General features: G+C 40.2%; 1 protein-coding gene across 1 annotated transcript in view; it reads left to right on the forward strand.

Annotated features, from left to right (window-relative positions):
* Window positions 1–17,902, forward strand: part of LOC306699065 (CUB and sushi domain-containing protein 1-like) — a gene marked incomplete at both ends in the record, with an annotated part of 346,947 nt that overhangs the window by 317,351 nt on the left and 11,694 nt on the right. Inside the window, 9 exons of the mRNA XM_079163564.1 lie at window positions 86–274; window positions 2,005–2,181; window positions 4,999–5,184; window positions 8,462–8,638; window positions 9,171–9,350; window positions 15,229–15,402; window positions 15,533–15,599; window positions 16,315–16,421; window positions 17,396–17,469. Of these exons, the coding sequence (XP_079019690.1) occupies window positions 86–274; window positions 2,005–2,181; window positions 4,999–5,184; window positions 8,462–8,638; window positions 9,171–9,350; window positions 15,229–15,402; window positions 15,533–15,599; window positions 16,315–16,421; window positions 17,396–17,469 (1,331 nt within the window). The remainder of the gene's footprint in view (window positions 1–85; window positions 275–2,004; window positions 2,182–4,998; window positions 5,185–8,461; window positions 8,639–9,170; window positions 9,351–15,228; window positions 15,403–15,532; window positions 15,600–16,314; window positions 16,422–17,395; window positions 17,470–17,902) is intronic.

The raw sequence follows: 17,902 nt of genomic DNA on the forward strand, positions 1-17,902 counted from the left end.
TGGACCAAAACAAAGTGAAGAAACAATCCCTTCAATAAGACCTATTTAAATAGGTTCTAACAGTGTCTTCTGCTCTCCTTTGCAGTGGTAAACTGTTCTGACCCTGGCCACGTGGAGAATGGTGTGCGCCAGTCTGGCCTACGTTACCCAGAAGTCTTCAGCTATGGTGTAACTGTGGCAATCCACTGTAAACGAGGCTTCTACCTACTGGGCTCTGCTCTCCTTACATGCCAGCATGATGGACGTTGGGACCGACCAGTCCCTCGCTGCCTAGGTATGGATGGACAAATACAGGCACTTCAAGAATTATTTGAATTGAAAATAAACAATGTTGAAACAAGTTCAGGAGACAAATGAGATAGAAGCTGAGACAGAACGAGTAAAAGATTGACATTAATAGGCCCATAATGAAAAGGTTTGCCCTATTGCGAACAAGTTACAACTTTTTGGAATTCTGCAAAAAACAATGCCTACAAAGGTTTGTCATGCTGAACACAGGTAATCATAGACAGGTGGTTTTCTATTTATTTTTTCTATATATTTGTCAAGAAAAGCCATTTGAGGAGTGAAATGGCTTGAAGAGCCACTAGAAGGAAGATGAAGAGCGAATGAGAAACAGAGAATAAGGGAGGGATCTAGGAAGAACATGGGAGGGAAGTAATCATAAAAGGAGGGCAAGAGCATGAAAGAAAGAGGATTAAAGGTTTGAGCGTGTGTGTGCTCAGAAAAAAAAGGTGAGCATGTGTCTTTTAGGCCCACAATGGCCGATAAAAACATAGAGATTAAACTAGAGAGCGATAAAGAGAAGAAGGTTGATTCAGAGATGGAGAGAGAAGCCCAGAGAGGCGAATGAGACCGCAGAACGAGGACACAATAACAGAACAAATGAGGAACGAGACAGATAGGGAGACAGGAGAAGACACTGGTGAGACGCTGGTGTCTGTGCATCAAGCATTACATTCAAGAAACAAGGTCTTATCGGAAAATTGGGGGGAGAGGGGTGATGACTGAGGTGCAAGGAGAGGATGGAGTAATACAATTGGGGGTAAGGGGAGATATCGGAGGACCAGTCATTTGGCAGAAATAGAAAATCAAGAACAGTTTCATATCTGTGTCCTCCAGAAACATGTGCTCTGTTGCTGCTTTTTTCACTGACATCCATTGCTTTGACACTGAAATTATTTCTACTAGTTTTCTACACAGAGTGGTTTTGTAAAGTGAATTTAATTTGAGGTGAGTTATTGGTTCTCTCGCTTTACTGGCATGGCTACATAGTGCCATAAGCAAGCAGTATGGGTTCTGTTTAATCATGTGTCTACGTACATGTTATATAGTAAAATAACAAGACGGATAGAAAGTGTGCACCTAATAGTTAAGGTGTATACTACATAACTGCAACGTCCCCAGTTTCATTAAAGGGGGGGGGTCCTTTGTTGCATCTCATATACCCCTGTCTCTCTTCCCCCCCACATCTATGTGCCTTCTCTACATAAAATAAAGGTAAAAATGGCAAAAGAAAAGGGATAAAAACGGGTAAGCAAAGGAAAGTTGGAAACAAATCAATAAATGTAAAAAAAGTTTTTCAAACTCGGATATAAAAAGTTAATAAGAAATATATGGTTTAAAATAAGTTTATTGTTTTTCCTCCCTCCACAAACTTAATGAATGTTTTATCTGCTATCTGTGTATTTTGGACAGTAAATTACAAATTGAATTTAGTCTTTGATGTAGTTCACAGAACCCTCTTTCTTTTCCCTGTGTGTGTACTGTAACACACACACACACACACACACACACACACACACACACACACACACACACACACAAAAACAAAAGACACTTATTAATTCAACCCCCTCTCTTGCTGTCACCCTCTCCCTTTAGCTGTCTCCTGCAGTGACCCAACTGCATAATGCAGTAGTATCTGGAATCTATAGTTGGACACAATCCCACACACACACACACACTAACACCATCTCTTTTAATCTCTCACTTTCTCTGTAGCCATTTCCTGTGGTGACCCGGGTGTGCCCCCTAATGCAGTAGTGACTGGAACCCACAGCTGGACATACAGTTCAGTGCTGCAGTACTCCTGTCTGCCTGGAGGGCTGCTGGTGGGTAATACTAGTTGCCACTGTCAGGAGGACGGCACATGGAGTGGAACGCCACCATACTGCACTGGTAAAAGCACACTGGTCGATAAAGAAGCATGCCTCGTGGTTTTCAGCTTGTAGAATACCAGAGCGTAGATAAGTCTGTTACCGTGTCATGCATTTTCATACTGGCTGTTCAAAACAGGAGGCATGTTTGCTGTGTTTTAAATCCTGAGCAATAATCCAGCAATCACACCCATTGAAATTCAACAGCATCTATATTGGCACTGCCAACAGGGTATCATGAGATCACAAGAAGAAGAATCTCCTCCAGCCATAAAAACTATTGCCAAAGAAAGCTTATCAATAGATGATGCTATACATCAGTGGTTCTCAAACTGTGGGGCGCACCCCTCTAGTGGGGCGCAGCGGTATTGCAGGTGGGGCGCGGGGGAAATGCAGAATCTTTTTTATTTCAAGAACTTTATTCATACCTGCAAACTTGTCGCTTTTCGGCGAAATTCGCCGTTTTGAATCAAAATATATAATCCACGTGAATCGTGTAGATCCGTAGAGTTTTTTTTGGGGGGGGGGTCAACTGGCCAGCCAGCGTTTCTCAGATTGGAGTGAGACGAGGAGAAAAGGTAATGTTATGATCTTCACAATAAAACATCTTTGATGTGACGTGTCGAGTCTTGGCCAATCAGCGTTAAGATGTCTACAGCGTCTTTCCCTCCGTTAAAGTTTAAGTTACGTTATGTTCCGTTACAGTTCAGACTTGCTGGGTTAAGTTAACGTCCACTGCATGCGGGACTTTGTCGACTGTTAACGTTCATCATTATCGCGATTTAGGAGGAAAAAAACGTCGTTAACGTTAAACCGGAACACCGGCGGATGTGGTTGCAGGTTGTTTGTTTTAACTCAAAGTAGAATGAAAGGCCCAGATACTGATGAGGTGATGAGGTCAAAGAGCTTCAGGAAGAGGAGGCTGTTTGTGTAGCGCAGCTTGACGCAGGGCTGAGCTGTGAAGGAGCTGGGTCTGGATAAAGGTGGATGTCTAAACAGACGTGAGTACAGCTTCCTGCTGTCACAGTGTTTTAAATACTTTGATAAGGCAGGGTATGCTAAATGCAGCCTCTGCTCCAAGGAGATAAAGTACAGCAACGAGGGCTCACGTGCCCTCTCATCACACTGCCAGACACTGTTCACTGTGATGATCACAGCCAGGGTACTTCCGGTCCCAACAGTCCCACGTGCAGTTAAATCACAGCTATTATTTTACTCTTGATAAGCTACCTAAACCAGAGTAGATTATCATTTTCATTTAAATAATTGAACTGGATTGAATGCATATTAATTGCAAATAGAAGATTGGCCACAATTCTAACAGCTGTACAGTAACAGTATAATTAATATGAAGCCATACAGTAATGAAAACTAATCACTTTATTTGTACAGGCGATGGTTCTCGCTACTCTTGCTATCTTTGTTTTTATATGACACATTTTTTTAAAGGTTAATAATAATAGAGCTGAAATACTGATTAATAACTGAATAATAAATTAGTTTTTTGCTTGAATGTCTTATCACTTCATTTTCTTCTCAGCGTACACCAGAATGCTACATTTTAAAGCTTGTATTTAAAATAAAATTCTCCAGGTATGTGTGAGCATATACATATCTGCACTCATGTTGTTTTGTTTTGCATAGGTTGCACGTTATTGTTGTTTTGAAAAGATATGCAGTGTAAAACTCTTTATTGCCAAATATTTGAACTTGTTTTGTTTGGTTTTTCAGTGCAAAACAGGTTAATTGCAGCCTCAATAAGCTATTTATTGCCAAATATTAGTTATTTTGTGCACAGACAGAACAATAGTTCAACATGGACCACTTTGTTCCAATTTTTGTTGGGCGGTGGGGCATGAACATTTTTCTTCCTCCAAAGTGGGGCGTGACAGAAAAAGTTTGAGAACCACTGCTATACATATACAGTAGGCCATACATAGAACAGGCTACAAAACTACAAAAAAAAACTCAATGCCTAAAATACAAACTGTGACTTTAATGTATCCATTTTCAACAATACTAAGCTGGATGTGTAAGGAGCAGGCAGGGGAACTGAGGTGGAAGAGTCCTGGTTTACTTCTCAGGTTGTAAGTGCTGCTCTACAGTAGGCTTATGCAGAACACAACACTACAAATGATCATTTCCAAACTCCGCGTCAACTGTCTCAATAGCTGAAATGCAATAAGCTTACTCTGCTGGCCTCAAAACAGAACGCTCAGCAGGACAGAATCCATCCTGCAGCTGAAGACCTCATTGAGATGCAAGGCGCCGCATTTGGAGCTGTACCCTCTTAGACTCACAAATCCCTACCGATGGAATTTAAGCTGCTAAAATTGTGACACGCTCAGTGCTTTTACTGCTAGAACAAATGCAAAGTTCAGTTCTACCAACTTTGCATAAATGAGTATGTGTGTGTACTGTAAAGTGTGTGTGTCACTGTATATGAAAGACTGAGTCGGTGAAATATTTGTGCATCTTCTGCAACAGATGTTATGAGATGACAAACATCACAAATGCTTTTTAGTAATTGTTGTTGACCTTCAGCAGGAATGCTTGCCTATATTTTTTAGACTACCTCTTAGCTCAGTGTGTTACTGTTTACTTACATAAAATCACTAAAACCTATTAGGAAACTAATGGACATCACTTAAATGCAGCTGCGGTTTCACATTAACTGTATCGAGTGTCTTTGATTTTCTGTGCATGTGGTTACATGTTTGTGTGGGTCTCGTCTGTTCAGGACTTTGTGGATGTTTCTGGGTTGCTTCAGTGGTGTGTACGTATCTGGCTGTTGGTGTGTGTTTGGTACATTCACTTAATGTCTCTTTTCTCGCTATAGGGGTAAGTCCAGGAATCTGTGGAGACCCGGGGATGCCTCCCCACGGTGCCCGTCTGGGAGGGGAAGAATTTAAAACCAAGAGCCTGCTGCGTTTCAGCTGCGAGGCGGGATACAGTCTGATTGGCTCAGCCGAGAGGACCTGCCTTCACAACGGCACCTGGAGCGGCACACAGCCTGTCTGTCAAGGTGGGGAAGCGTGGCAATGACCTTGCGTGACTTATGTGGCTACATGAACATTTTACTATACTGAAAGAAGGAATGAAGGTCACGAGACACCTATAATGCAGCTCACTTCAAACCGCAGACAAATCACCTTTATTTTTCAGAGATTACATTCCGTTAAATGCCATCATAGCACTTGGTTCTACAGTATTGAATATCATTAATTCCGCCTGGAGTCAAAATGGATATTTATAAGCTGTTTTGCTCATTATTCTTTTTATGTGCACTCTTTATTGACCCTATTTAACAGTAAAAACATAGTTTTTACAAAGTCATAGATTTGACAACATCACATATGCTAAACTGTCTGTTTAGAAAGCATTGTATATTTTGATACCAAGTTATCTCATTTGAGGTTACCTTTGGGTCCCAACACAGATTCTATAAAACATTGCTATTAAAATAAACATTGCTGTGAAGATTTTATACAAACCCACAGTGCACTCGTGGCATACGGACCTAATTATTCAACATTTTATGTGAAAATGAATCAGCACAGCCTCCAAAGTTAAACAGCTTAATCTTTGCTTTGGAGAATACAGTAGCATCAGGCTACTTGGCATGCTGATGCCAGTAAGCAACTAATCCATTACCAAACATAGCTTAAAGCACATTGCTTACATTCACACTCTGCATTTACAATATATATATTTTGTAAGCAAAGCTTGCTCCTTGCTTGTAAATGCATGCATTGAGAAGAATGTCCTTCATAAACAAATTGCATACAAGTAGGTATTTAAGCATAGTTAAATGTATCCTGCCTGTATGTATATGTGTTCTTCAGCTGATTTTTTTATTTAATTGTGACAGTCTTTTATTCACACAACTGCCTTACACAACACAAAAACTGTACCGTTTTGCCACAAGTGGCGATCTAGTTCAAGTTCCCATAATGTAAGAGGTTCATGGGAACTAGCAGTGGCAAAATATGAAGATTCAAATGTATGTGTGTGTGCATGTTTATATCTGTGTGGCCCAGATATAAAGGATTGAAGTGTGTCACTCCTAACTGACTGAGCTGGATCTTCCACAGCGCTGTGGTAATAAAATTCGTCCTATACAACAGCAGTTTTCAAAGACACTCTTTATACCCATGGGGGTTTGTGGGGAAATTAAACTGGATCCCCATAGTGCTGTTGAGACACTGGAATCCTAAGCTGCTGCCTGTATTACCTTCCCTATTCCCAACTATGTTGGGTAGGCTAAATAAAGCACTGCTGACATTAACTTCATTGTACTATGACACAGATTGTAGATTTGGTTGGATAGATGGGCTGTTCTATGACTAATGTAAGTGGATAGGGGGAGGAAGAGTGAATCATACGTTTCAGCGTATTCTTCTATATTGTGTGGTTGTGACCCAAAACACCACCAGTATACTGCATTAAGGCCACACCGACTTAAATAAGAAAAATCATCAGTAGATCTACTGTATCCACATGAATACATATTTGTGGCTGTATTTTGTGAAGTCATTTTCATCTGCTAGTTTAAATTTAAAAGGTAATGCCAGTTCTGAGGATCGTTACTATGTAGAAATTGTTCTTAAAATGTGATTTTCCTTCCTGCCAGGAATCCATATTTTCACACTGTGTCTCATTATGGGGGAAAAAACTCCCAGAAAAAAAACAGAAACAACCCTCCCCATAACTCCGTTAGAACTGCCAAACACAGAACTCATATTAAACAGTTTTCTAACTTTGTGACAGATTGTGGTTGAGACTGTATGACAAGAAGCTACTGCATTTTACTTCCCCTATTTTGAGTCTTAGTTTGCCTACATGTACTGAATCACTAACATCAAAATCCAGCCCTCTAGTCTTACCTTTGAGGTGTGTGTCTCTTGTGTCCGCGCCAGCGTTGTGTTTGTGTAACCCTAATTATTTATGTCAGCCTACAGTTGTTTTTCATTCAGCTAATAGTGGTTAAAAGCTGATTCAGAAAGGATGAGACATCTATCACTGAGACACAAACACAAATAAATCCACACACACACACACACACACACACACAGACACACTTATACAGTCTGTTGACTCACATCACGTGTGCTGATAACACTCACAGGCACAAACCGTAAACTGCTGTAGACATACACACGCGTGACATGCTCCACCTACACACTCTGTCACACACACACACACACACACACTCACTGATGGACAGAGCTTTTAAGGGCTCTAACTAATGAATCCCAATAGATGTTTGATTGTAAAAGGCTGTCAGTTGTCATGATCTTATTAGTGAAATGTGCTGTGGTTGGTTGCTCATTCCTTTCTCCTCCGTGAATTTTCTGTGCCAGTAAAATAAAGATCGATGGATCGCTAGTAGCACCTTGCCATCTGCATGCTTGTGTCCTCCAGGACTGTGTTTTCTTACAATCTAACAGACCAGCATCCAGCAGTGGTTTGAGCCAGCAGTGGTTCAAAAACAAAAAAAAAGCTAGGGATTGACATGCTAAGGTAAAGATAAAATAGGAGTAGAACAGACGTTCCCATTCAAATCAACGTAGCAGGATGGTCATACTTGGCTGATTTGCCGCTCATCTTGTGAACACAGCATTCCGTTCACTGTGAGAACAGCACATTGTGTATAGGCCATGACAATCTTTTTTGAAGCACAGTCGCATACGTATTTGCACACCTCATGTCTTGTTTTTCTCATTCTTACGCCCAACTCGCCAAACTCGCCAAATACCGACGCTTGGCCAGTGGCCCTCATGCTATGTTCAAACTACAAGCGACAAAAAGCAACAAAACGGCAAGCTGTGGTCAGCTGCATGTTCAGCTACTTTTGAAGTGCTGCTCAACTGCTCCTTGACGTAGTTGTGTCGTTAAACAGCACTAGGAACTGGCCAACAACATTTCTCCTACAAGGAACCGAACAGGGTGAAACAAAAACATATTATTGGTTGACGCTTCAACGTGTCATTGGAGTGCTGAAAGAAGTTGTGACGTGCTCGACTTTAATTTGTAGCAAACAAATTATATTGAGCGCACTAGATGCATTACCAGCCTCTAGCACACCACTGGAATACTGTACAGCTACCATTCAGAGCTAGTTATTAATCAGCCTCACTACTTCAAGGACATATTTTGTATTATTTCTATCTGACTCCAGTGATACGCTCATCATTGCAGCTTACAGCTGATCAGCCTTGAGTGACAGCAAGACAAAATGGCTCACACTGATATTTTTACGATGATTAATCACCGTTTTGTATCATTTCTTCAATTCTCAGCTGTATCCTGTGGTAACCCTGGCACCCCAGCACACGGCAGAATTGTCTTCAGTGATGGCATCACCTTTGGAAGCTCGGTGGCTTATGCATGCTGGGACGGCTTTAAAACATCAGGCCTGACCACCAGACACTGCACAACAAATGGGACGTGGACAGGACAACCCCCAGACTGCACTGGTAGGATAGGTTTCCTAGCATTGCCTCTCCTCTTACTATCACTATTGTAATTATTAGTGGTAAAAGCAGGAGGTCTAGTCATTATTGTGAAAAAATAGCATTGGTTGAACTAGCTTCATTAGCTATAGCACTTAAGTACTGCTGCAAATAGTACCAGGGTTAGTAGGGCGTAGTGGTGCTTGTTTTAGTAAAGGATTCAAGAGTAGAAATTCTCAATTGACTGGTCAGCTGTGCAGGTACAGGCCTGTGCATGGGTACATTTGTTGTGTCTGAGATTTCAACTTGTGTACTTAAACAGAGCTAGACAGATGTTTGGAGTTCAGGAGGAAAAGAAGCAGGGATGTCCTCCAGGAAAGTTAGGGAAGCCAGTCTTAGAAAGCACATTGAATTATATTTGCAGTAAAAAGATTGGATAAGATCAAATTGATTTCTCCAAAAATGTTACTGCCCTTGTGCACTACTACACTACTGCAGGATTTCAAGAACAACAGATAGATATACACTGTAAATAATGTATTCATGACTTCTTTAGTGATCACTTGCGGAGATCCTGGCCAAATAGCCAATGGGATCTTTTTAGGGAGGGAGTTTGCCTTCAACAACACGGTGACCTACCGCTGTAACCCTGGTCACCTGATGGAGCCACCTGGACGCAGCGTTCTGCTCTGCACTAAAGATGGAACCTGGAACCAAACCAAGCCCAGCTGTAAAGGTAAGAACAATTAATGCCCTAAATAACTACTTTCAAAGAAATAATGGACAAGAAGAGCAGTTTTCCAGTTTATCAGATGATGCATCCACAGAAAACACTGCCTCTTGCAAATGGATCTGATTTATATAAGCCAGAATTTGTTGTCTTTTAACATAAACATAGTTTGCATAAACTTCCATTAAGTTAAGTTATTTTTATGAATACAATTTGATTTATATTTTGTTAACAATTACAACAAAACAAATAAAATGATTAATACATATTAAAAAGAAAGAACATCAAGTAATACAAAGTAAGACTTTCACACTAACAGCAAACATCATACTATTTTTTTATGTTTTCAGTTTGTCCGTCTGAGCGTCCGTCCGTTCTTGTGAATACGATATCTCAGGAACGCCTTGAGCAAATTTCTTCAAATTTGACACAAACGTCCACTTGGACTCAAGGATGACCTGATTAGAATTTGGTGGTCCAAGGTCACTGTGACCTTACAAAACACATTTCTGGCTCAACTCAATGATATGCTAAGTATAGGATAAATAGGTTCAAATGATTTAGTTTTGGAAAGTAAACTGCAACATGAGTGGTTAGTGGAGGCAAACGACGGTGAGGTGGTAATTCTAGCTTACGAGTAAATAAGCAAGTTTTAAAACAACTACAACCAACAAAACTATAGTATACTGTAATACTGTACTATAATATTTTAATACATTTTAGTGTGGGGGTGGCAAGCCTTTATTATGAACATTCAATCACATTCTGACATCTCATCACCAAACAAAATTGGCACAGAAAATAACCTTTCACGTGGTTAAAGCAGGAATGTCCTTTAAATCAGTCTGCATTGATCTATGAATGAATGTGGTTGATTCTTACAGCATCAGCTGTCAACAGCTGCTTTATACTGTATGAAAAGCTTCTCCTTGAGTGAATGAAATCCATGCAGCATCTGAAGGTAGCAGAACACATCTGCAGCCATTGAGAAGTGCCGCGCTGGAGTACAGAGCTGTTACAGCCATTTACGGCAGTCAAACTGGTCGGTTATATCTCGGTATTCTGCTGTTTTTTAAGGATGTTTACAGGGAGCATCATAGCCTCTTTTCCAACTATGAGACCTGTGACTGACTGAGAGAGTATATAATATTCACCACACCTGCTGATGGATATTCACCTTCACCCAGCCGTTTTGCATGTTGCACTGTTGCACATACATGAACCAAAATAGAAGGTGCGCATGAAGACACCCACACAATCAGTGGACCTACCACTTTTAACTTTGCATTTATTTTTTAAATATCAACTAAGGATGCAAAACATTAAACTTATGTTGCAATCATACTTTTGCACCGTTGTAGAACCAGGCCTGTCTCTTACTCTCCCTCAGGGTGCGGTCACACACGCGCCCGAGGCGATATACACCTAAAAGTTCACCAAGTTCAACTCGACACAATGCATAAATGCATACCGACCTGCCGCGCATTTACTTCATCGTAACACAAGCTTACCTAGCACAAAAAACTAATTTCTTTCTTGGAACCCAGCGGTATAAATAACTGTAAAATAATTAATTTTAATAACTAGTTACTAGGGAATGTAATAAGTATTGTAAGGTGTTTCTAAGTAACGCATTACTGCCCAACACTGCATAACAAATAGTTGTTTGCTGCTGAATTAATACTATGAATATCCAATTTATCACCTTTACATAACAACAATCATATTTCAATGCGAGCTCATGCGATGCTAAAATTACAGATTGTGACTTCAACTGCACATTAGAAAGAGGCCAGGGGAAGATTCATATTGCTCCTCACAATTACAGTGTTCAATCAGTGTTTATTTCCTAAAGTCAGAAAAATAAAAAGAACGCATTCAAATAAAAAAGAATTTGAGTTTTACAACAGCCCATATTTAGAGTTTAAACTATGATACCTAACAACAGTAACAAGGAATGTTTCCTGAGATCCCCCCTGCCGTTTCTTCCCACAAACAGAAAAGCTGGCTCTTGCAGATGCAGAGGCTTTGAACTGAGATGAAAAAACTGAGAAAGCCAGCAGAGAGGCTACTGAGGGGGAACCAGAGAGTGATGCAGAGAGAGGGAAACCAGAGAAGTAAAAGATACTGTAGGTGGTATAGAATGAGACTAGAAGGAAAATAAGAAGGAAAGAGGAAGAATGGGAAACAGTGGAGAGATACCGGTAGGAAAATGCTGCAAGTCCTCTTTGTTTCTTTTTTTCCCCCTTCTGTCCTTTCTTTTTTTGCCCTCCTTTGCTCTTCACTTTTCTCCTCCTCTTAAGTTTCTACTTCTTCTGTTCACATTCATATCCATATATTTTTGTTCAGCTCCCTCGTTTTCATCCCCTCAGCTTTCTCCCACCTCAAAGCATCCACGAGTCTTCATTTGATCCTCTTTTAGAACAACAGCTTCCTCCCACACAGACAAATATGCACACACAGAAATGTCTTGAATAAAGGAGTTGTAAGCCATAAAAGTGTAGCTTTACCAGGCAGAAAGAATCAAGTGAGGGAGAAGGAAAGGATTGAGCAAGGGAAGTGAGGAAGACGGACATGGAAACGAAAGAATGAATGAATGAATGAAAGGAAAAAATGAGTAAAGGGGAGCGATGAAGAAGTGTAGTGGAAGAAAACATTAGATAAAAAAGATTGGAAACACAGAAAAGACACAAAGAGAGTAACGCAGAGATTGAGAACGTAAGAAAATGGGGGGGTGGAAGAAGCGAATGTGAAGTGGGTGAATGAAAGGGAGAAGGAGAGAATGTGATGAGCCATCAGTAGGGCTACAAGGGGAAAGCTACAGTGAAGTGAGAGAGAGGAAGGGACTGATGGGAGAAACAAAGAGAGACAAATCAATACCTGCCTCAAACCTGTAAACACACAGTGAGAAAAGGGATTAAGCCCATAAAATGTGTTGGCTGGCTGAACTGCGCCAAGAGAGATATACCCAAAAGATAAAGGGAGGGAGGAAGAGGCAGTCATGGTGTGAGAAGGAGACCAACAGAGCAATGGAAGAGGGTAAAAAAGGAGTGGAGCTAGGACAGAAGGACGAGGAAGAAAGGTGTAGTGAGAAAGAAAAGAAATGCTGGAGGGAAGCAGGAGGACAGAAAGAAAGCAGGGAACCAAAGTGGAAGAAAGAACAGTATGGAGACATGAGAGGAAAGAAGAAAAGACGTGGAGAGGGAAAGTAGTCAGTGATCGCAGTGATAGAGTGAAATGCAAAGGTGTGCAAGCAGGCAGGGGTGGGAGTTACTCTTCCAGATTCATGTGAAGCCACCCTCGTCTATTCACAACAAGGGAGGGACACAAAGAGAACAAAGAGTTCAGAAACCTTCAACTGTAGTTCTCTTGGCATCAAAGACCTGCAGAAGTATTGTTCGGGAATATTAGCTGCTCAAGTCAATAAGAGTCTTTTATTCTATTTTTAGACAGCTGGTGTTTGATGCCTAACAACAACGATGTTTTTAGAAAACACTCATGACTTAATTATTCATTTTAGCTATTAGCTCTTGGCTAGCAATCGTTCCTGGAGTCACACAACAGAAAGGGACGAACAGCTGGTTGAGAAACTGGGTTTGCCATTGTCTTGTGTGCAGGTGTGAAGATTTTTTTTTCTTGGATTAACAACAAGCAGAACACCTTAGAGTGGAGAAGACTGACATGAGGAAATTAAACACGTTTTGCAAGTCTGGGAGGATGACTTTGGGGAGATGCAAGGCTTCCTTGAGACACTGCTGACATACAAGGCTAGAAATAGTCAACTGTTTGGTTTTCTGCACCCAGCAGTTGCCTAGAAACCGTAATGTTACAAACAAAAGATATTCTTTGTGGTTTAAATGTTTGTTTTGTTGCTCGCACTTTGTCCAAATAGACTGGTCATAATGCAAGAGACTGAGAAAGAAATAAGATAAAAGATTAAAATAAATGTCAAGAATGGAGGGAGCAAAACAGAATACAGAAACTCAACCACTGAGAGAATGAGGAAGAGATGGAGTGTGTATTTAGCATTATTGTTGAAACAATGCTTGTTATAGTTCTGCATGCTGTCCATAAATTGATTTCAGTGTGTGCTTATTGCTGCACATCTACTGTATATACAGCACGTATATGTTGTACGTGTTTCACTTCTCTCTCTGTGTGTGTGTGTGTGTGTGTGTGTGTGTGCTTCTGTGCACTCTCTGTATAACATCGTAGCAGAGTGAATGGAGTGTTAAACCATCTGTCTCCTGGTTAGATGAGAATTACACTGACTTTATTAGATGTTTGAAACCATGCAGATGGTTTTCATCATCTTGGGGAGTTAGGCACACGCACACTCAGGCATGCACACACACAGATGTTGATCAGGCTGTTATGAAGTTATATGTACAGACATCTGCGCTCATACAACTTGCTTGCATGTATTAACGCGCACCGCAGGTGAGTGCCATTGTAGGTGCATACAGTGGGTTTCTTAAAATTGTGCGATGATGGCGCATAAACGGTATGTTTTCATATGATCACAGACTTTGTTCTCTGTATATAACAGATGCTTTTTGAATGCGTATTTATCAATTTGGTCTGTTAGACCATTTGATATTAACATTGCTTATGTATATTAGCAGTTGTGAAGTTTTCCAAGTAGCCGTAGGTTTGTGTGAATCATTAGCATTACATAAATACTGTAACAAGCCCACGTAGTGAATTTCAAGTATAAATATATTTTTCTTTCTAAAATCCCCAGAGTAGGACTGTTTCAAATTAAGGAGGATGATGGAACAGTGCTGTGAATAATATTGGCAGCATTTCATTTAGCAGACTTGAGGAAAACAATATCACAGTTCACTCCCAATCACCAGAGTGGAAGCAGAAAGCCATCACAGACAGTTCAAAACCCCTAATGCCCTTTCAGAAACTCTGTCCATATGGTGACCATGGTTTCTTTTGGTTAAGCAACTTAAATGTGGTGACCTAGGTCATCTACTGCTTTAAGACATCAAATGTCCATATGGTGATAGCGGCTGTCTGCTGCTTTTGCTGTTCGTTGTTTTCACTTGATTCCATGTCTCCCATCTTCAGCCATCTTGTCATATGCTATTAGGACTATATATCAGGGATGAGAGAAGGAAAGCACAGGGGGTGGCTCTTTGGTCAGCACTATGTGCTGTTTTTCTGCATTTGGCTTGACACCAACCGCGAAAAGAATACATGAATACGAAAGCATCTAGATTTGGCAACTGATTTTTGTCTAATTCAGTTAATTCTTCAGAGGGGTGTTGTTAAAATGGTTAGTTCATATCCTGCACATCTTAAGGCTACATATCCAACAGGGACAAGTCTGACTTTTACAGTCTGAGAGCTTTTTTGATGCCGATTTATTTTTCTTGACTGAAGATAGAATTGCAGATGTTAACAAACGATGAAAGGAAGTATAAATATCCCACGGTAACGGTATTAGCTATTATTGGCAAACTATTTGTTGAACTACCGGTATTTCTTTTGTACTGCTAGCTGCAGTTTAAGAGAAATGTAAGTGTGCATCCAGTCTACAGTATATTGCATACTGTAGAAGCTAAGGCAAGACAGATGGGATTAAATCCAACAGAAATGCACCTAAAGTCACAGCTAGCAGCTGTATTTGGAAACCGAGCACCTGGTGGAGAGAACATGCAACTTATATACAAATATACACACACACACACACACACACACACATAGGAAGGACTAGTGCAGATTCCGACATATGACCTTTGTGCTCGTGAGGCAGCAGTGTAAACTTGTAAACCAGTCAATCACCATGTGGTCCTTTGAGCTGTGTTAATATACATTATATGATATCCTCAGTAGGTGATCTTTCACGCGTGTGTATGTGTGTGTGTTTCAGTTATCCAGTGTGGACCTCCTCCTCAAGTACACCATGGGAAAGTGGAAGGAACCGACCATTCATGGGGCTCCAGTGTTAGCTACAGTTGTTTTCATGGTTACCAGTTGTCCACTCCGGCTGTGTTATCCTGTGAGGGGAACGGGACGTGGACAGGGGACGTACCACAGTGTTTGCGTAAGTTTAGTGACCTTCACTACCTATAAACTTCTGCTTAGTAGCTGATGCACATCACTTATTCCCTCTCAGTAATGTTAGCAGTTCAAAGGAAGTGGAAGTCCTGACTGTATCTGTTGTCTCATTGTAGCTGTCCTGTGTGGGGATTCTGGCTCTCCGGGTGGTGGATTCAGAGAGGGGAACATCTTTTCTTACAGGTCAGTGGTTACATATAGCAATCGCTGACTTACAAAGGCACTGTTTTTCATGTTCATTTATTATAGGTTTCTATTAACAACACAAAGAAAATGTGCAGAAGGGCTTATAAGCTTTTGAAAATACCTGTGCCTCATTCTAATTACAGTAGAAATTTTATATAGGCCTGCTGTTGCTGAATTTGTGTCACTACACCAACTCCCGGTGGGTTGCATGGATTTTTAATAACTATGCCATTTATCACTCAGACTGGCGTTTGCTGTGGTAAACTACAATGAATGCATAAAGATACTGTTGATAATAACTTAAGGCTTTCTCTATGTGCCTCACAATGAAGTTGTGTTAATGTAAAGGATTTACTCTGTCTTTGCTGTGACCTCGGGAAGTGTTGTTTGTTCCACCCAGGTTTTCAAATGTTTACTTGATAAAAAGATTAGACATTGTTTGGCCCCGATGTCTGTATGTCAGTTTGAAACATTACAAGGACAAAACTGATTTTGGTTTGTGAGCAAAAACAAGAAAAAAAGCTGTTTGCCAAAGCTCTAGTGGTAGAGGGAAGTAGATAAAGAGCAGAAATGTCTTACATATCACGCTCCAACCTGTCCTATGGACATCCAGCCACACCTCAAATGATGAAGTGAAAACCGGGAACCCATAATTTCATATTTTCTTGTCACTTATTTGTGTGTGTGATTGAATATGTATTTGTCTATACAGGTCAGAGGTCAGGTTCTACTGCCATACCCCCTACTTGCTGGTAGGCTCTGCCTCCAGAGTCTGTCAAGCCGATGGCATGTGGAGTGGCCATCAACCAGCCTGTATAGGTAATTCCACCACAAGTAACCCAAATTACCGTTGCCCTCAAACACACTGAGTGTCAGTATACGTCCATGATGATGGTTAGCTTTAGACTTCAGCTGTATATCATCACCACTTGATACATTAGCTTGTGATGTTACATTGCGTTGGATACCTAGCTTTAAAAATGCTCTGCCTTGCATTAAGTTGTTTTTGTTCAAACTTTTAAAGGAAATAGTGAATAACATAATCATCAATGCTCCTAACACCCTTCTGCATCACACACACAGAAGAACCTGCTTAAATGTACGAAATGTTTCTGTAAATCTTTGAAATGTTTACTGCAAAGGACAACATGTCATGAAGTTATGAATGGAATTGTGTGAAATCAGATTATTGGTAAACAACATTTGGGGGCTTACTCTTGTACATATTTTGGCATTAGTATTCCTGTGCAGAAAGAGCTGAAGATATTATCTAATCAATAGATGATGTGTGTAGTTTTGATGTCAGCATTTGATTATTTTTTGGGGGGAATTTATCTTTTCATGTTTTTTGAAAACATGAAGTTTATTTTCTCACAAGTTGTGAAATCATAAAGAAAAAGCTGATTTACTGTGTAAGAGCCGACATGGAAAGCAGCCTCATAGCAACACCACACCAGTCACGGGAGTTTGGTCGCATTCTTCTGCTGCAAATAACTGTATTATCTGTCATACAGTGTATTGCTTTAAAATATATCCATGGTGGTACCCATATGCCCTCACCAGTATTACTCCTTTTTTTTTCTCTTTCATTATTGCTGCTGGTTGAAAGTAACAAGGAATTATATTATTCCACTGTAGTGCATTTTTCCAGTACCACTGCTTTACTTTAGAATTGTGTTCGAATTTATATCTTACTCAACTACATTGCTTCTTTGACTTTGAGAATTATTATAAAAACTTGAATGCATATTTTAATATCTATAAGTATAATAAGTGTTTGTATGTGTGTGTAGACCCAGCCTTCAACAACTGTCGTGACCCAGGAACTCCAGCCTACGGTATACCGGTCATGGGCCAGGGCTTTCAGGTGAGAAATATATCAGTTGACCTTTTACTTGGCAAAACTACTGTATAATCTTTCAATTTACATTAAAGTTAAACTTTAAAACAAGTTTCAAGACACTGATGTGTATTTAATGCACTTTGAATAAAAAAAAACGATTGAATTAAATTGCATTTTGCAGAGTTTGGTTGGTAACTTGATGTATTGTTAGGTAATGATAAGTACACCATGTCAGAATACAGCAGCAGGATTCTGCCACAACATAAGTTGCAACAATGTTATAAAAATGACAGAATTCATGAATAATAAACTCAAACTGAGATAGAGTGAGCCTAAGGTTTGCAGTGCTCCTCAGTTGGAAAAACAAGAGCCAATCAAAAATGTTTTTTTTATTTTTCTTTATTTAATCAGGCAGTCTCTTTGAGATTAAGATCTCTTTTTGAAGAGAGACCCGAGA

The sequence above is a fragment of the Pholis gunnellus genome, assembly GCF_910591455.1.
Source record: "Pholis gunnellus genome assembly, chromosome: 1".
Taxonomy (NCBI): Eukaryota; Metazoa; Chordata; class Actinopteri; order Perciformes; family Pholidae; genus Pholis; species Pholis gunnellus.